Below are 21,128 nucleotides of genomic sequence, written 5' to 3' on the forward strand. Positions count from 1 at the left end.
TCATTTCACATCTGCTGTGTCCTTGTGTTCTTTCCAAACTCAACTCACTTTCAGCTGCATGTGTGTGAGTGGCTTTTCATGTATCCATAGTCAACAATTCATAACATCTCCAAAAGTCTTGTGTACATAAAAAGGCTTCAGTAAGGACCATGGGCAGTTACGGGAATGGGAAATTATAGAATTAGATAGAATTTAGAGTACCGAAACAGGACAGTCGGTCCGTTTATTCATTGACGGTATTTACGCTCCATATGAGCCTCCCTCTACCCGACTTCATCTAACACCATCAACATACCCTTCTAGACTTTGACTTTGATCCTAGAAGCCCATGGATAGCTCCAGATAGATGAATAGTCATTGCTGGGTTACACTTGTATGCCCCCCAGTGATCGTTTCCTGGGGAATTGACACAGGGCTGTTCTGATGGCTGGAGTAAGAGGAGACAATGCACAAAAAAAGTGTTACTCTCACAAGAATAAACCCAACCTTACCCATGTAAGTTTTTGATTGATCTCAGGGCCATGCTCACCATATCCATTCCTTCCTTCCCCAAAAATTGTGTCTAGTTGTCTCTGGAGCACTTCTTTGCTACAATGGCCTTTCCTCCAACTAAATATGATCTGATTCTACCTAAACAGATGAACTAGTTGATAAAGCAAGACAAGGAGGATCATCATATCCTTGTTCCATTTCTTCATAATAGAACAGAATAGAAGCGGAGAATCCATTGATTGGTTCTGACAAGATACTTACACTCCATCTCTGAAATCATTGACGTGCTCCAATTTATATTATATTGGTAGAATTTCTGTCTTTCTGGCTATATGTTGCCTCTGGATGCCTGATATTGGTGTTGGTGTTGGTGTTGGGAATTGTGTTGGGAATTGCGTTGGTGTTGGGAATGATATTGGGAATTTTATTGGTGTTGGGGAAGTTGATGGCCATGTTGGTTTAGATACTGTATCTGTATAATTACCAACCCTTGACTTCTCAGGTTTCAATGGTGCAGTGAAAGGTAATTCGATCAATGATAGACCCCAGAGAGTTTATTGTTGCATTTGAGGGGCCCTGAGGTAGTACAAACCTTGCAAACCCACACCTCTGATTTTACCCCACCAATTGATTTTTAAAAATTCATTCTCGAGATATGGGCATCGTTGGCAAGGCTGGCATTTATTTCCCATCGCTAGTTGCCCTTGTACAACTGAATGACTTGTTTCGCTACTCCAGAAGGCAGTTAAGAGCTAGTCACCCTGGTGTGGGACTAGGGGAATATGTTATATATGTAAAAAAACAGACTGGGTAAAGTCACCAGCTTTCCTTCCCCAAAGGGCATTACACAAGAGCACAAGAAATAGGAGCAGGAGTAGACCATACGGCCCATCGAGCCTGCTCCGCCATTCAATCTGATCATCGCTGATCTTGGGCTTCAATTGCACTTTCCTGCCTGCTCCCCATATGCCTTGATTCCCTGCCAGACCAAAGATCTATCAATCCCAACCTTAAATGTATTCAATGATGGAGCATCCACAACCCTCTGGGGTAGAGAATTCCAAAGATTCACAATCCTTTGAGTGAAGTAATTTCTCCTCATCTCAGTCCTGAATGATTGGCCCCTTATCCTGAGACTGCGTCCCCGTGTTCTAGATTCCCTGACCAGTGGGAACAATCTCTCAGCTTCTACCCTATCAAGCCCTCTCAGAATCTTGTATGTCTCAATTAGTTCACCTCTCATTCTTCTAAACTCCAGAGAATATTGGCCCAATTAACTCAGCCTCTCATCTTAGGACAACCCCCTCATCCCAGGGACCAATGTAGTAAATCTTCGCTGCACCGCCTCCAGCGCAAGTATATCCTTAGTGAGTCAGTTGGGCTTTTATGAAAATCCGACAGCTTCATAGTCACTTTTACTGAGACTAGTTTTATATTTCCAGCTTTTTTTCCAAATTCAAATTCTCAAAGTACTGTGGTGGGATTTGAACTCGTGTTGCTGGATATTATTAGCCCAGTAAAATAACTGTGTTCATAATCATGAAATAGGAGATCTTTCCATCCCTTAGAGTCCGTGTCTGGATCGGTCCTTAGTTTGATCATTTGCCACTAATTTGACTTACATAGGGATAAAGCACCTTAATGAAGGGTGTTCGAATTGAGAGGTTTAATATGATAAAGGGATTCAATTGGTTAGATACAGAGAAACTATTTCCTCTGGTGGGAGAATCCAGAACTCACATCGAACGATACAGCACAGGAGAAGGTCACTTGACTCAATGAAGCTGTGCTGACTTTTTGAAAGAGCTGTCCAATTAGCCCCACTCCCCTTTTTTCCCCCATAGTCCTGCAAATTTTTCCCCTTTAAAGATATATCCAATTCCCTTTTGAAGGTTACTATTGAATCTGTTTCCACTGCCCTTTCAGCTAGCGCATTCCAGATCACAACAACTCGCTGCGTAAAAAAATATCTGCTCATTAACTTAAATCTGTATCCTCTGGTTACCGATCCTTCTGTCACTGGAAATAGGGTAAAGAAGGAGAAACTATTAAAACCCTTTTTGATCAGATGCTCTAATTTTATTGTTTCAATATAATGGAAGTATTCACCTCCGTGGTCTTCGAAGGTTAAATCATTATTGGGATTGGGTGGGGTGGAGCTTTTTCATTCATTCACGGGATGTGGGTATCACTGGCATGACCAGCATTTATTGCCCATCCCTAATTGCCCTTGAGAAAGTGGTAGTCAGCTGCCTTCTTGAACCGCTGCAGTCCATGTGAGACTTACAGTGCTGTTAGGGAGGGAGTTCCAGGATTTTGACCCAGCGACAGTGAAGGAACGGCGATATAGTTCCAAGTCAGGATGGTATGTGGCTTAGAGGGAAACTTGCAGGTGGTGGTGTTCCCATGCATCTGCTGCCCTTGTCCTTCTAGGTGGTAAAGGTTGTGGGTTTGGAAGGTGCTGTCGAAGGAGCCTTGGTGCATTGCTGCAGTGCATCTTGTAGATGGTACACACTGCTGCCACTGTGTGCTAGTAGCGAAGGGAGTGAATGTGTAAGTTGGTGAATGGGGTGCCAATCAAGCGGGCTGCACGGTCCTGGATGGTATCGAGCACTGTTGCAGCCATCCAGGCAAATAGAGATTATTCCATCACACTCCTAACTTGTGTCTTGTAGGTGGTGGAAAGATTTTGGGGAGTTAAGAGATGAATTACTCACCACAGAATATCCAGCCTCTGACCTGCTGTTGTTTTACGTGGCTGGTCCAGTTAAGTTTCTAGTCAATGGTCATGTTGTTGGTGGGCGATTCAACAATGTAATGCAATTGAATTCAAAAAGAGGTGGTTAGACTGAGGAGTCGCAAATGGATCTGAACACTGTGCCCAATCTGAACACCCCACCCAATCCCACTCAGTGAACATCCCCACTTCTGACCTTATGATGGAGAGAAGACGAAGCAGCTGAAGATGGTTGGGTCTAGGACACTACCCTGAGGAACTCCTGCAGTGATGTACTGGAGCTGAGATGATTGGCCTCCAACAACCATAACTATGTGCTCGGTATGACCCCAACCAGTGGAGAATTTTCCCCCTGATTCCCATTGACTCCAGTTTTGCTAGGGCTCCTTGATGCCATACTCGGTCAAATGCTGCGTTGATGTCAAGGGCAGTCATTCTCACCTCATCTTTGGAATTCAGCCTTTTTGTCCATGTTTGCACCAAGGCTGTAATGAGGTCAGGATCTGAGTGGCCCTGGCAGAACCTAAACTGAGCATCAGTGAGCAGGTTATTACTAAGTAAGTGCTGCTTAGATAGCACTGTCGATGACACTGTCCATCACTTTTCTGATTGGTATTGGATGGGGGAGGGAATGGTGGGGGAATTATGACCTGGAGGGAAATTGAGTGGGGCAGGTAGGGTTTTGCAGAAGTTCTAACCCAAAGTGATGTTTTCCTCTGCACCTCTTTGTGTTTCTTCTCTGGCTCTCTGACAGTTGATGATGGCCTGGGATACCTCCCGACCTTTGGGCCCTGCTTCGTGAACCTGTACGGCAGCCCACGAGAGTTTACAGGCTTCCCTGATCCTTACGTAGACATGAACCTTGGAAAGGTATGGAGCACGGGTAATCTCCACATATCCATCTGCTGCTAGCCTCTTGGGAAACTAGTCAGCAGAAATTAATCCCCCAATGGTTTGATTGCAATGGAAACTCAATGTCCAATGGTGCTTTCGGGTTAATATTGTGAAGCTGAGGTGAAAGGTCAAAAGCCAAAGTGCAGGGCAGCACTATGATTGGCAAGGGAAGAACTTCCATTTATTTAACAACTTATCAAATCTCCATGGCATCTCAAAGTGCTTTCCAATAAATGGAAATACAGCAGCCAATTTGCACACAGCAAGATCCTACAAACAGCAATGTGACAATGACCAGATAATCTGTTTTTGTGATGTTAATTGAGGGATAAATATTGGCCATGACACAGGGGTAGTCTGCCTTACTCTTCTTTGAAATAGTGCCATAGCATTTTCTATGGCCAACAGAGAGGGCAGATTGGGCCTCGGTTTAACACCTCATCCAAAACATCCCGAGGCACTTCCCAGGAGCACTCTCAGACCTAAGTTGATATTCAGCCATAAAAGGAGATTTTAGGGCAGGTGATCAAAAGCTCGGTTAAAGAGGTAGGTTTTAAGGAGCACCTTAAGGGAGGAGAGAAAGGTAGAAAGGCGGAGGGGGTTTAGGGAGGGAATTCCAGAGTTTAGGGCCTAGGCAGCTGACCATTGGTGAAGCAATTAAAATCAGGGATGCAGAGGAGGTCAGAACTGAAATCTTGTAGTGTGGTGGAGCTGGAGGAGATTATTGAGGTAGGGAGAGGGCGAGACCATTGAGGGATTTGAAAGCAAGGATGAGAGTTTTATAACTGAGGCGTTTGCTGATCGAGGAGCCAATGTAAGTAAGCAGAGGTAAAGGCCGAGATGCTGCCTCTCCCTGCCATTCAAATACCAGTTGCCTGATTTTGAAAACTGCCACTCTCTATGTGTAAGAGTTAGAGAGGATGCCGGGAGGATGAAGAGTGGAGTGAAAATAATATTTAGAATTTAGGAATGTCAAGAGAGTAAAATCCAAAGCTGCCATGCTTTAATAGTATGGATAAGATAGGAAAGGTAAGAATGATTGAGATGGGGGAAAGAAAGAGTAGGAGGTGCAGAATGTGAAGGAAATGCGAAAAGAACTTTCTCAGATAGAGGAGCTTGTCTTGGAGATAATTGGGCTTTGATTTTACTGTTCCACATGGGGAGATGCAGCAATGAGAAGATGTTTAGGATAGAGTACTGCACTGATTTCCCTCCATCACAACAATGGTGACTCCTCAAAAGTACATTGTTGGCTGTGATGCCCTGAGGTTGTGAAAGTTGCTACTGAAATGCAAGTATGTCCTTCCCTTCCTTTCTTCCTTCTGACCTTCTTCCTTACTTTATAAGGGGTAGTTTTAAGGAGCAAAGATGATTGTGTGAATCAGTAAAGAGGTGAACAGACACAAAGGGCCAGTTGGCCTTCTCCTGTGCTCTAAACTGCTGAGTAGTGCGGATGCACCAGTTTGTGTTCAGCTCACTGGTTTCGGTGATTCTCTTGTCCTCAGGGTGAAGCAATGGCCTATCGAGGCAGGATCCTGGTGGAACTGGGCACCAAGTTAGTGGACCGGGCGGAGCAGAAGATTGAGGAAATTCCATCAGACGATCTCCTGAGAGTCGAGGTAATTTCCTGGAGGTTTATGTTTTAAACATGATATCTCACAGAAACATCTCAAAACAGTTGCAATACAAGATACTTTTGAAGTGTAGTCACTGTTGTGATACGGACAAACAGGACGCCCAGTTGACCCACAAGTAGCAATTGGATGCAGGGCTTGTTTTTTTAGTGACGTTGGTTGAGGGATAGATATTGGCCAGGACACTGGGGAGAACTCCCCTGTGATCTTCTTCAAAATAGTGCCTTCAATACTACACTGGGAGTGAGAGCCTGGGATTTGTGCTGCAGTCTCTGGAGTGAGACAGGTACCCATGACTGTCTGACTCAGAGGCGAGAATTGATTAGTATTATTATCTACCAGATTACCAAGTTAGAGCACAGTACTACATTGTTATTAATTATCAGGTTAGAGCACGTTGCCAGGTTACTCTTCATTACCAGGTGAGAGCAAGGTACCAGGTTACTCTTCATTACTAGGTTCGAGTGCAGTACAGGTTTCTTTTCGTAACCAGGTTAGAGCACGGTACCAGATTACTCTTCATTACCAGGTTAGAGCATAAGAACATAAGAAATAGGAGCAGGAGTAGGTCACTTGGCTCTTCAAGCCTGCCCTGCCATTCAATAAGATCACGCCCCAGACCTCAACTCTTCTTGCGTGCCATCTCCTCATAGCCCTCAACTCCCCGATATTTCAAAAATCTATCTACCTCCTCTTTAAATACTACCAGTGATCTAGCCTCCACAACTCTTTGGAGTAGAGAATTCCAGACATTCTGAGAGAAGAAATTTCTTTGCATCTCAGTTTTAAATGAGCATCCCCTTATCTTGTAACTATGTCCCCTAGTTCGCGACTCCCCCACCAGTGGAAACATTTTCTCAACATCTACCCTGTTAAGCCCCCTCAGAATCTTGTACATTTCAGTAAGATCACCCCTCATTTTGCTAAACTCTACTGAATAAAGGCCTAACCTGTTTAGCCGTTCTTGATAAGTCAACCCCTTCATCCCAAGAATCAGCCTAGTGAATCTCTTTTGAACTGCCTCCAATATCCTCTTAAACACGGGGACCAAAACTGTACGCAGTACTCCAGGTGCGGCCTCACCAACACCCTGTACAGTTGTAACAAGACTTCCCTATTTTTAAACTGCAACCCCCGAGCAATAAAGGCCAAAATTCAATTTGCCTTCTTAATTACTTGCTGCACCTGCATGCTAACTTTTTGTGTTTCATGCACAAGAACACCCAGATCCCTCTGTGCTTCACTTTTTTGGAGTCTCTCTCCATATAAATAATAATCTGCTTTCTGATTCTTTCGACCAAAGTGCATGACCTCACACTTTCCTACATTAAACTCCATCTGCCAAGTTTTTTCCCACTGACTCAACCTATCTGTATCCCCTTGCAGATTCCTTATGTCCTCATCACAACATGCCCTCCCACCTATTTTTGTATCATCAGCAAATTTGGATATATTACACTCTGCCCCCTCCTCCAAGTCATGAATATAGATAGTAACTAATTGAGGCCCTGGGACTGATCCTTGTGGCACTCTACACTAGTGACATCTTTCCAACCTGAAAAAGACCCATTAATCCCGACTCTCTGTCTTCTGTGAGTTAACCAATCCTCAATCCATGCTAATACATTACCCCCAATACCGTGAGCTCCTATCTTGTGCAATAATCTTTTATGTGGCACCTTATCAAATGCCTTCTGGAAATCTAAATACACTACATCTACTGGTTCCCCTTTATAAGTCTTCATGGTGGAGGACATTCTGAAGATCCCACAGATATCAGAGAAGCAAGGAGCTAATAGGAGGAAAGATCTTGTAACAGTTTCTATCACAAGGGGCAAAGTATTTGACAAACTAATGGGATTAAAGGCAGAAAGATCAACAGGACCTGATGGTCTACATCCATGGCAGCAGGTTACTCTTCATTACCAGGTTAGACCAAGGTACTAGGTTACTCTTCATTACTAGACTTCTAACATCAGTGGTGGTGAAACTATTGGAAAAAATTCTGAGGGACAGGATTAGTCTCCAGTTGGAGAGGCAGGGATTAATCAGGGATAGTCAGCATGGCTTTGTCAGGGGGAGATCGTGTCTAACTAACTTGATTGAATTTTTCGAGTAGTCTACATGGACTTCAGTAAGGCTTTTGATAAGGTCCCGCATGGGAGATTGGTTGAGAAGGTAAGAGCCCATGGGCTCCAGGGCAATTTGGCAAATTGGATCCAAAATTGGCTTAGTGGCAGGAGGCAGAGGGTGATGGTCGAGGGTTGATTTTGCAAGTGGAAACTTGTGACCAGTTGTGTACCACAGGGATCGGTGCTGGGACCCTTGCTGTTTGTAGTGTACATTAATGATTTAGACATGAATATAGGAGGTATGATCAGTAAATTTGCAGATGCCACGAAAATTGGTAGTATCGTAAATAGTGAGGAGGAAAGCCTTAGATTACAGGACGATATAGATGGCTGGTAAGATGGGCGAAGCTGTGGCAAACGGAAATTATTCCTGAAAAGTGTGAGGTGATGCATTTTGGGAGGACTAACAGGCCAGGGAATATATAATGGATGGTAGGACCCTAGGAAGTACAGAGGGTCAGAGGGACAGTGATGTACTTGTCCATAGATTACTGAAGGCAGTAGCACAAGTGGATAAGGTGGTTAGGAAGGCATACGGGATACTTGCCTTTATTAGCCAAGGCATAGAATATAAGAGCAGGGAGGTTATGATGGAGCTGTATAAAACGCTAGTTAGGCCACAGCTGGAGTCCTGTGTACAGTTCTGGTCATCACACTATAGGAAGGATGTGATTGCACTGGAGAGAGTGCAGAGGAGATTCACCAGGATGTTGCCTGGGCTGGAGCATTTCAGTTATGAAGACAGACTGAAAAGGCTAGGGTTGTTTTCCTTAGAGCAGAGAAGGCTGAGGGGGGACATGACTGAGGTGTAAAAAAATTATGAGGGGCATTGATAGGTTAGATAGGAAGACATTTTTTCCCTTAGTGGAGGGGTCAATAACCAGGGGGCATAGATTTAAGGTAAGGGGTATGAGGTTTAGAGGGGATTTGAGGAAAACATTTTTCACTCAGAGGGTGGTTGGAATCTAGAACACACTGCCTGAAGGGATGGTAGAGGTAGGAACCCTCACAACATTTAAGAAGTATTTAGATGTGCACATGAAACACCATAGCATACAAGGCTACGGGCCAAGTGCTGGAAAATGGGATTAGAATAGTTAGGTGATTGATGGCCAGCACAGATACGATGGGCCGAAGTGTTTCTGTGCTGTATAACTCTATGACTCTTGAGCACAGTACCAGATTACTCTTCATTAACAGGTTAGACCATGGTACTAGTTTACTCTTCATTACTTGTGCTCTGAGCACGGTGCCAGGTTACTCTTCATTACCAGGTTAGACCATGGAACCAGGCAACTCTTCATTACTAGGTTTGAGCACGGTACCAGGTTATCAGCGTAGAGCATGGTACCAGGTTATCAGGTTAGAGCATGGTACCCGGTTATTCTTCATTACTAGGTTGGAGCACGGTACCAGGTTTTCAGGTTAGAGCACGGTACCAGGTTATCAGGTTAGAGCACGGTACCAGGTTTTCAGGTTAGAGCACGGTACCAGGTTATCAGGTTAGAGCATGGTACCAGGTTACTCTTCATTACCAGGTTGGAGTACGGTACCAGGTTATTAGGTTAGAGCATGGTACCAGGTTATTCTTCATTACTAGGTTATAGCACAGTACCAGGTTATTAGGTTGGAGCATGGTACCAGGTTTTCAGGTTAGAGCACGGTACCAGGTTATCAGGTTAGAGCATGGTACCAGGTTATTCTTCATTACCAGGTTAGAGCACGGTACCAGGTTATCAGGTTAGAGCATGGTACCAGGTTATTCTTCATTACCAGGTTATAGCATGGTAGCAGGTTATCAGGTTAGAGCACGGTACCAGGTTATTCTTCATTACTAGGTTAGAGCATGGTAGCAGGTTATCAGGTTAGAGCACGGTACCAGGTTATTCTTCATTACTAGGTTAGAGCATGGTAGCAGGTTATCAGGTTATAGCACGGTACCAGGTTATTCTTCATTACCAAGTTATAGCACGGTACCAGGTAACTCTTCATTACCAGGTTAGAGCACGGTACCAGGTTATTTTTCATTACCAGGTCAGAGCACGGTATCAGGTTAGTGCACGGTACCAGGTTATTCTTCATTACCAGGTTATAGCACGGTACCAGGTTATCAGGTTAGAGCACGGTACCAGGTTATTCTTCATTACCAGGTTATAGCACGGTACCAGGTTATCAGGTTAGAGCACGGTACCAGGTTATTATTCATTACCAGGTTATAGCACGGTACCAGGTTATCAGGTTAGAGCACGGTACCAGGTTACTCTTCATTACCAGGTTATAGCACGGTACCAGGTTATCAGGTTAGAGCATGGTACCAGGTAATTCTTCATTACCAGGTTAGAGCACGGTACCAGGTTATCAGGTTGGAGCACGGTACCAGGTTATCAGGTTAGAGCACGGTACCAGGTTATTATTCATTACCAGGTTATAGCACGGTACCAGGTTATCAGGTTAGAGCACGGTACCAGGTTATTCTTCATTACCAGGTTAGAGCACGGTACCAGGTTATCAGGTTAGAGCATGGTACCAGGTAATTCTTCATTACCAGGTTAGAGCACGGTACCAGGTTATCAGGTTGGAGCACGGTACCAGGTTATCAGGTTAGAGCACGGTCCCAGGTTATTCTCCATTACCAGATTAGAGCACGGTACCAGGTACCTCTTCATTACCAGGTTAGAGCACGGTACCAGGTTACTCTTCATTACCAGGTTAGAGCACGGTACCAGGTACCTCTTCATTACCAGGTTGGAGCACGGTATCAGGTTAGAGCACGGTACCAGGTTATCAGGTTAGAGCATGGTACCAGGTTATTCTTCATTACCAGGTTAGAGCACGGTACCAGGTACCTCTTCATTACCAGGTTAGAGCACGGTACAAGGTTATTTTTCATTACTAGGTTATAGCATGGTAGCAGGTTATCAGGTTATAGCACGGTACCAGGTAACTCTTCATTACCAGGTTATAGCATGGTAGCAGGTTATCAGGTTAGAGCACGGTACCAGGTTATTCTTCATTACTAGGTTAGAGCATGGTAGCAGGTTATCAGGTTATAGCATGGTACCAGGTTATTCTTCATTACCAAGTTATAGCACGGTACCAGGTAACTCTTCATTACCAGGTTAGAGCACGGTACCAGGTTATTTTTCATTACCAGGTCAGAGCACGGTACCAGGTTATCAGGTTAGTGCACGGTACCAGGTTATTCTTCATTACCAGGTTATAGCACGGTACCAGGTTATCAGGTTAGAGCACGGTACCAGGTTATTATTCATTACCAGGTTATAGCACGGTACCAGGTTATCAGGTTAGAGCACGGTACCAGGTTATTCTTCATTACCAGGTTAGAGCACGGTACCAGGTTATCAGGTTGGAGCACGGTACCAGGTTATCAGGTTAGAGCACGGTACCAGGTTATTCTTCATTACCAGATTAGAGCACGGTACCAGGTACCTCTTCATTACCAGGTTAGAGCACGGTACCAGGTTACTCTTCATTACCAGGTTGGAGCACGGTATCAGGTACCTCTTCATTACCAGGTTAGAGCACGGTACCAGGTTACTCTTCATTACCAGGTTAGAGCACGGTACCAGGTACCTCTTCATTACCAGGTTGGAGCATGGTATCAGGTACCTCTTCATTACCAGGTTAGAGCACGGTACCAGGTTACTCTTCATTACCAGGTTAGAGCACGGTACCAGGTACCTCTTCATTACCAGATTAGAGCACGGTACCAGGTACCTCTTCATTACCAGGTTAGAGCACGGTACCAGGTTACTCTTCATTACCAGGTTAGAGCACGGTACCAGGTACCTCTTCATTACCAGGTTGGAGCACGGTACCAGGTTATCAGGTTAGAGCACGGTACCAGGTTATTATTCATTACCAGGTTATAGCACGGTACCAGGTTATCAGGTTAGAGCACGGTACCAGGTTATTCTTCATTACCAGGTTAGAGCACGGTACCAGGTTATCAGGTTGGAGCACGGTACCAGGTTATCAGGTTAGAGCACGGTACCAGGTTATTCTCCATTACCAGATTAGAGCACGGTACCAGGTACCTCTTCATTACCAGGTTAGAGCACGGTACCAGGTTACTCTTCATTACCAGGTTAGAGCACGGTACCAGGTACCTCTTCATTACCAGGTTGGAGCACGGTATCAGGTTAGAGCACGGTACCAGGTTATCAGGTTAGAGCATGGTACCAGGTTATTCTTCATTACCAGGTTAGAGCACGGTACCAGGTACCTCTTCATTACCAGGTTAGAGCACGGTACAAGGTTATTTTTCATTACTAGGTTATAGCATGGTAGCAGGTTATCAGGTTATAGCACGGTACCAGGTAACTCTTCATTACCAGGTTATAGCATGGTAGCAGGTTATCAGGTTAGAGCACGGTACCAGGTTATTCTTCATTACTAGGTTAGAGCATGGTAGCAGGTTATCAGGTTATAGCATGGTACCAGGTTATTCTTCATTACCAAGTTATAGCACGGTACCAGGTAACTCTTCATTACCAGGTTAGAGCACGGTACCAGGTTATTTTTCATTACCAGGTCAGAGCACGGTACCAGGTTATCAGGTTAGTGCACGGTACCAGGTTATTCTTCATTACCAGGTTATAGCACGGTACCAGGTTATCAGGTTAGAGCACGGTACCAGGTTATTATTCATTACCAGGTTATAGCACGGTACCAGGTTATCAGGTTAGAGCACGGTACCAGGTTATTCTTCATTACCAGGTTAGAGCACGGTACCAGGTTATCAGGTTGGAGCACGGTACCAGGTTATCAGGTTAGAGCACGGTACCAGGTTATTCTTCATTACCAGATTAGAGCACGGTACCAGGTACCTCTTCATTACCAGGTTAGAGCACGGTACCAGGTTACTCTTCATTACCAGGTTGGAGCACGGTATCAGGTACCTCTTCATTACCAGGTTAGAGCACGGTACCAGGTTACTCTTCATTACCAGGTTAGAGCACGGTACCAGGTACCTCTTCATTACCAGGTTGGAGCATGGTATCAGGTACCTCTTCATTACCAGGTTAGAGCACGGTACCAGGTTACTCTTCATTACCAGGTTAGAGCACGGTACCAGGTACCTCTTCATTACCAGATTAGAGCACGGTACCAGGTACCTCTTCATTACCAGGTTAGAGCACGGTACCAGGTTACTCTTCATTACCAGGTTAGAGCACGGTACCAGGTACCTCTTCATTACCAGGTTGGAGCACGGTACCAGGTTATCAGGTTAGAGCACGGTACCAGGTTATTATTCATTACCAGGTTATAGCACGGTACCAGGTTATCAGGTTAGAGCACGGTACCAGGTTATTCTTCATTACCAGGTTAGAGCACGGTACCAGGTTATCAGGTTGGAGCACGGTACCAGGTTATCAGGTTAGAGCACGGTACCAGGTTATTCTTCATTACCAGATTAGAGCACGGTACCAGGTACCTCTTCATTACCAGGTTAGAGCACGGTACCAGGTTACTCTTCATTACCAGGTTAGAGCACGGTACCAGGTTATCAGGTTAGAGCACGGTACCAGGTTATTCTTCATTACCAGATTAGAGCACGGTACCAGGTACCTCTTCATTACCAGGTTGGAGCACGGTATCAGGTTAGAGCACGGTACCAGGTTATCAGGTTAGAGCATGGTACCAGGTTATTCTTCATTACCAGGTTAGAGCACGGTACCAGGTACCTCTTCATTACCAGGTTAGAGCACGGTACCAGGTTACTCTTCATTACCAGGTTAGAGCACGGTACCAGGTACCTCTTCATTACTAGGTTAGAGCACGGTATCAGGTTGGAGCACGGTACCAGGTTATTCTTCATTACCAGGTTAGAGCACGGTACCAGGTTACTCTTCATTACCAGGTTAGAGCACGGTACCAGGTTACTCTTCATTACCAGGTTAGAGCACGGTACCAGGTACCTCTTCATTACTAGGTTAGAGCACGGTATCAGGTTAGAGCACGGTACCAGGTACCTCTTCATTACTAGGTTAGAGCACGGTGCCAGGTACCTCTTCATTACCAGGTTAGAGCATGGTACCAGGTTACTCTTCATTACCAGGTTAGAGCACGGTACCAGGTACCTCTTCATTACTAGGTTAGAGCACGGTATCAGGTTAGAGCACGGTACCAGGTACCTCTTCATTACTAGGTTAGAGCACGGTACCAGGTACCTCTTCATTACCAGGTTAGAGCACGGTACCAGGTTACTCTTCATTACCAGGTTAGAGCACGGTACCAGGTACCTCTTCATTACCAGGTTAGAGCACGGTACCAGGTTACTCTTCATTACCAGGTTAGAGCACGGTACCAGGTACCTCTTCATTACTCGGTTCGAGCACGGTATCAGGTTACTCTTCATTACCAGGTTAGAGCACGGTACCAGGTACCTCTTCATTACCAGGTTAGAGCACGGTACCAGGTACCTCTTCATTACCAGGTTAGAGCACGGTACCAGGTACCTCTTCATTACCAGGTTAGAGCACGGTACCAGGTTACTCTTCATTACCAGGTTAGAGCACGGTACCAGGTACCTCTTCATTACTAGGTTAGAGCACGGTACCAGGTTACTCTTCATTACCAGGTTAGAGCACGGTACCAGGTACCTCTTCATTACTCGGTTCGAGCACGGTAACAGGACCCTGAACCATGTGAGTGACGGAAGAATTAGCACTCCCCCTGGTGGCCTTAATGCAGTACTACAGAATTCATAGTTTCTACGAAAACATTTGAAAGAAAAAGCAGATTTGATCTCCATTGTAGATGGTCACACATGGAGACTTGATGGAAGACTCATGTCTAAAGGTGACAGCTACTGGTGAGATCAAGTCAACTTCTCCAGAAACTTGGAATGTCAGTGCCATCAGATGGTCAAATCATCCAGTATGTTATGATGGCTTTGATAGAGTAAATAAGGAGAAAATATTTCCACTGGCAATAGGGTTTAATAGAGGACACAGGTTTTAAATAATTGCCAAAGGAGGTAGAGGTAAGATGAGAAAACATTTTTTTATGCAGTGAGTTGTTGTGATCTGGAATGGGCAGTGAAACAGATTCAGTATTAACTTTCAAAAGAGAATTGGATAAATCTTTGAAGGGAAAAAAATTGCAGGGCTGTGGGGAAAAAAGCAGAGGGAGTGGGACTAATTTCATATGAACATATGAACATACGAATTAGGAGCAGGAGTAGGCCACTCGGCCCTTCGAGCCTGCTCTGCCATTCAATAAGTTCATGGCTGAACTGATGACTCCACATTTCCACCTACCCCCGATAACCTTCTACCCCTTGTTTATCAATAATCTATCGACTTCTGCCTTAAAAATATTCAAAGATTCTGATTCCACCGCCTTTTAGTCATAGAATCATAGAGTTATACAGCACAGAAACAGGCCCTTTGCCCATCGTGTCCATGCTGGCCATCAAGCACCTATCAATTCTAATCCCATTTTCCAGCACTTGGCCCGTAGCCTTGTACGCTATGGCGTTTCAAGTGCTCATCTAAATACTTCTCAAATGTTGTGAGGGTTCCTGCCTCTACCACAGCTTCAGGCAGTGTGTTCCAGATTCCAACTACCCTCTGGGTGAAAAAATATTTCCTCAAATCCCCTCTAAACCTCCTGCTCCTTCCCTTAAATCTATGCCCCCTGATTATTGATACCTCTGCTAAGGGACAAAGTTTCTTCCTATCTACCCTATCTATGCCCCTCATAATTTTGTATACCTCAATCATATCTCCCCTCAGCCTTCTCTGCTCTAAGGAAAACAACCTAGCCTTTTCAGTCTCTCTTCACAGCTGAAATGCTCAATCCCAGGCAACATCCTGGTGAATCTCCTCTGCACTGTCTTCAGTGCAATCACCTCCTTCCTATAGTGTGGCGATCAGAACTGTACACAGTACTCCAGCTGTGACCCAACTAGCATTTTGTACAGCTCCATCATAACCTCCCTGCTCCTATATTCAATGCCTTGACTAATAAAGGCAAGTATCCCATATACCTTCCTAACCACCTTATCTACCTGTGCTGCTGCCTTCAGTGATCTATGGACGAGTACACCAAGGTCCCTCTAACCTCTATACTTCCTAGGATCCTACCATCCATTGTATATTCCCTTGCGTTGTTAGTCCTCCCAAAATGCATCATCTCACACTTCTCAGGATTAATTTGCATTTGCCACTGCTCCGCCCATCTTACCAGCCCATCTATAGCGCCCTGTAATCTAAGGTTTTCCTCCTCACTATTTACAACACCACCAATTTTCATGGCATTTGTGAACTTACTGATCATACCTCCTATATTCACGTCTTAATCATTAATGTACACTGCAAACAGCAAGGGTCCCAGCATCGATCCCTGTGGTACACCACTGGCTTCCAATCGCAAAAACAACCCTTGACCATCACCCTCTGCCTCCTGCCACGAAGCCAATTTTGGATCCAATTTTCCAAATTGCCCTGGATCCCATGGGCTCTTACCTTCTTAACCAATCTCCCATGCGGGACCTTATCAAAAGCCTTACTGATATCCATGTATACTACATCAACTTTACCCTCATCTACACACCTCTTCACCTCCTCCAAAAATTCAATCAAAGTTGTTAGACACAATCTCCCCCTGACAAAACCATGCTGACTATCCTTGATTAATCCCTGTCTCTCCAAGTGGAGATTAATCCTCTCCCTCAGAATTTTTTCCAATAGTTTCCCTACCACTGATGTTAGACTCACTGGCCTATAATTATTTGGTTTATCCGTACTATCCTTCTTGAATAATGGTACCACATTCGCTGTCCTCCAGTCCTCTGGCACCTCTCCTGTCGCCAGAGAGGATTTGAAAATTTGTGTCAGAGCCCCTGCAATCTCCTCCCTTGCCTCAGATAACAGCCTGGGATACATCTCATCTGGGCCTGGGGATTTATCCACTTTTAAGCCCGTTAAAACAGCTAATACCTCTTCCCTTTCAGTGCTAATTTGTTCAAGTATATCACAATCCCCCTCCCTGACCTCTACACCTACATCGTCCTTCTCCATAATGAACACAGGTGAAATGTAATAATTTAAAACCTCACCTATTGTCCTCCAGCTCCTCACACAGATTGCTACTTTGGTCCCGAATGGGCCCCACTGTTTCCCTGGTTATCCTCTTGCCCTTAATATACTTATAAAATGCCTCGGGATTTTCCTTTATCCTTATCCGCCAGTGTTTTTTCATGCCCCCTCTTCGCTCTCTTAATTACTTTTTTAAGTACCCCCTTACACTTTCTATACTCCTCTAGTGCCTCTGCTGTTTTCAGCCCTCTGAATTTGCCATAAGCCTCCTTTTTTTTCCTGATCCAATCCTCTATATCCCTTGACATTCAGGGCTCCCTGGACTTGTTGGTCCTACCCTTCACCTTAAGGGGAACATGTTGGTCCTGAACCCTCACTATTTCCTCTTTGAGAGACTCCCACTGGTCTGATGTAGACTTTCCTACAGGTAGCTGCTCCCAGTCCACTTTTGCCACATCCTGTTTTATCATATTAAAATCGGCCTTCCCCCAATTCAGTACCTTTATTTCCGGTGCATCTTTGTCCTTTTCCAGAACTACCTTAAATCTTACAGAGTTATGATCACTCTCCCCGAAATGCACCCCCACTGACACTTCTACCACTTGTCCGGCTTCATTCCCTAAGATTAGGTCCAGTACTGCCCCTTCTCTTGTAGGACTTTCTACGTGCTGGCTCAAAAAGCTCTCCTGTATGCACTTTAAGAATTCTGCCCCCTTTAAGCCTTTTGAGGAAGAGAGTTCCAAAGACTCATGACCTTCTGATAGAAAACATTTCTCCTCATCTTCTGTCTTAAATGGGTGACCCTTTATTTTAAACAGTGACCCCTAGTTCTAGATTCTCCCACAAGGGGAAACATCCTTTCCACATCCACCCTGTTAAGACCCCTCAGGATCTTATATGTTTCAATCAAGTCACTTCTTACTCTTCTAAATTCCAGCGGATACAAGCCTAGCCTGTCCAATCTCTCCTCGTAAGACAGCCTGCACATTCCAGGTATGAGTCAAGTAAACCTTCTCTGTACTGTCTCCATCGTATTTACAACCTTCCTTAAATAAGTAGACTAGTACTCCAGATGTGGTCTCACCGATGCCCTGTATAGCTGAAGCATAACCTCCCTATTTTTGTATTCAATTCCGCTTGCAATAAATGATAACATTCTATTAGCTTTCCTAATTACTTGCTGTACCTGCGTACTAACCTTTTGTGATTCATGCACTAGGACACCCAGATCCCTCTGCATCTCAGAGCTCTGCAATCTCTCACCATTTAGATAATATGCTTTTTTATTCTTCCTGCCACAGTGGACAATTTCACATTTTCTCACATTATATTGCATCTGCCAGGTCTTTGCCCACTCTCTTAACCTATTTTATTTTTATTTAGAGATACAGCACTGAAATAGGCCCTTTGGCCCACTGAGTCTGTGCTGACAAACAACCAGCCATTTATACTAATTCTACATTAATTGCATATTCCCTACCACATCCCTACACGAGGGGCAATTTACAATGGTCAATTTACCTATCAACCTGCAAGTCTTTGGCTGTGGGAGGAAACCAGAGCACCCGGCAGAAACCCACATGATCACAGGGAGAACTTGCAAACTCCACACAGGCAGTACCCAGAACTGAACCCCAGTTGTTGGAGCTGTGAGGCTGCAGTGCTAACCACTGCGCCACTATCTATATCCCCTTTGTAGCCGCCTTATGTCCTCTTCACAAGTTACTTTCCTTCTGATCTTTGCATCATCAGCAAATTTAGCAACCATACATTTGGTCCCTTCATCTAAGTCATTTATATAAATTGTAAAAAGTTGCAGCCCCAGCAGAGATCCCTGTGGTACACCACTCGTTACATCCTGCCAACCAGACAATGACCCATTTATGCCTGATCTATTTTCTGTTAGCTAGCCAATCTTCTATCCATGCCAATATGTTACCCCTTACACCATGAGCTTTTATTTTCTGCAATAACCTTTGATGTGACACCTTATCAAATGCCTTCTGGAAATCTAAGTACAAAGAACCAGCACAGGCAAGATGGGTCGAATGGCCTCCTTCTGTGTTGTATCATCCTATAATTCCATGCACTTAGTTAGGCTGCACTTGCAGCACTGTGAACAGTTCTGGTCTCCAGATTATAAAAAGGATTTAGAGGCACTAGAGAGGGTGCAAAAAAAGATTCATAAGGATAATACCAGAACTAACTAACAGGAAGGATTGAACAGGCTCGGGCTCTTTTCACTAGAAAAGAGAACACTGAGGAGGGACCTGATCGAGGTCTTTAAGATGATGAAAGGACTTGATAGGGTAGACATAGAGAAGATGTTTTCAGTTGTGGGCAGGACCAGAACTGGAGACCATCAATCTAAGATAACCACTTCTTAACCCAGAGTAGTGAGAATGTGGAACTTGCTACCAGAGTAAGTGGTTGAGATGAATAAAATAGACACAATTAAGGGAAAGCTAAATAAACACATGAGGGAGAATGGAATAGAAGGTTACATTGCTGAGGCTTGATGAAGAAGTGGAAGGAGTCTGCAACATAAACACCAGCATGGACCTGTTGGGCCGAATGGCCTGTTTCAGTGCCGTACATTCTATGTGACATTGTCCAGTTCCGTCTCCATTGGCTGATCGCTCTCCACCAGTGAGGAGCCACCAGAAACCATCTTCCCTCCTTGTGACCATGCCTTCCCGTTCTTCTTCCTCACCAGAAACACCTCCGCCGCCGTAAGTTCCACCTGTGTGCTGTCTTCTACTCAGCCACCATGCTTCAGGAGGTGGGTGATGCCATCCAGTTCGAGGTCAGCATCGGTAACTATGGCAACAAGTTCGACGCCACTTGCCGACCCCTGGCCTCCACCACCCAATACAGCCGGGCTGTGTTCGACGGTAGGTCAGGCTTCTATACTTCACTCACAAATATACAAATAGACCAGGTAATTATTTTCACTTTATTCACAAATATGCAAATGAGAAGGGAATTTGTTTCGCCTTGATTCACAAATATGCAAATGGTTGGGCATTGGCTTTGTGTATAACACAATTAGTGATGGAGTTAGTGCGTGCATGTTGCCAACATTCCAGGTGAATGGTGATGGGCAATTAAACAACTAACAAGTGGCAACACAGGTAGACAGGGTGGTGAAGAAGGCGTATGGCATGCTTGGCCGAGGCATTGAGCACAAGAGTTGGGACGTCATGTTACAGTTGTACATAACGTTGGTTAGGCTGCATTTGGAGTACTGTGTGCAGTTCTGGTCACCACATTACAGGAAAGATGTGATTAAGCTAGAGAGGGTGCAGAAAAGATTCACAAGGATGTGCCTGGTTTGGAGAGCTTGAGTTATAAAGAGAGATTGGATAGGCTGGGTCTGTTTTCCCTGGAGTGAAGGAGGCTGAGAGGGGACATGATCGAGGTATATAAAATTATGAGAAGCATAGATAGGGTAGATAGCCAGAGTCTGTTTCCCATGGTAGGAGTGACTAAAACTAGAGGGCATAGATTTAAGGTGAGAGGGAGGAGGTTTAAAGGGGATCAAAGGGGTAAATTTTTCACACAAAGAATAGTGGGTATCTGGAATGAGCTGCCTGAGGAGGTGGTGGAGGCAGGAACAGTAGCGACATTTAAGAGGCATCTGGACAGGTACTTGAATGAGCAAGGCATAGAGGGATATGGAATTAATGCAGGCAGGTGGGATTAGTATAGATAGGCATTATGGTCAGCATGGACGTGGTGGGCCGAAGGGCCTGTTTCTATGCTATCCAACTCTATGACTTTATGACTCTATAAGGAGGCTCCACAAATATCCACATCCTCAACGATGGGGGAGCCCAGCACATCAGTGCAAAAGCCAAGGCTGAAGTATTTGCATCTTCAGCCAGAAGTGGCGAGTGGATGATCCATCTTGGACTCCCCTGTGGTCCCCATTATCACAGAAAGCAATCTTCAGTCAGTTAGATTCACTCCATGTGACATGAAGAAACAGCTGAAGGCACTGGATACTGCAAAAGCTATGGGCCCTGACAACATCCCAATGTAGTGCTGAAGACTTTTGCTCCAGAACTAACCACGCCCCTAGCCAAGCTGTTACAGTACAGCTACAACACTGGCATCTACCCAACAATGTGGAAAATTGCCCAGGTATGTCCTGTCCACAAAAAGCAGG

The 21,128-nt window shown here is 44.8% G+C and overlaps 1 protein-coding gene across 6 annotated transcripts in view; it reads left to right on the forward strand.

The window, feature by feature from the left end:
- The window catches only part of dysf (dysferlin, limb girdle muscular dystrophy 2B (autosomal recessive)), a 361,838-nt gene that overhangs the window by 110,966 nt on the left and 229,744 nt on the right, over nucleotides 1-21,128 (forward strand). For all 6 annotated transcript variants that reach the window (XM_068028674.1, XM_068028673.1, XM_068028677.1 and 3 more), the window contains exons 17-19: nucleotides 3,984-4,099; nucleotides 5,629-5,742; nucleotides 19,674-19,851. In XM_068028674.1, the coding sequence (XP_067884775.1) occupies nucleotides 3,984-4,099; nucleotides 5,629-5,742; nucleotides 19,674-19,851 (408 nt within the window). The remainder of the gene's footprint in view (nucleotides 1-3,983; nucleotides 4,100-5,628; nucleotides 5,743-19,673; nucleotides 19,852-21,128) is intronic.

The sequence above is a fragment of the Heterodontus francisci genome, chromosome 1 (assembly GCF_036365525.1).
Source record: "Heterodontus francisci isolate sHetFra1 chromosome 1, sHetFra1.hap1, whole genome shotgun sequence".
NCBI classification, from domain to species: domain Eukaryota; kingdom Metazoa; phylum Chordata; class Chondrichthyes; order Heterodontiformes; family Heterodontidae; genus Heterodontus; species Heterodontus francisci.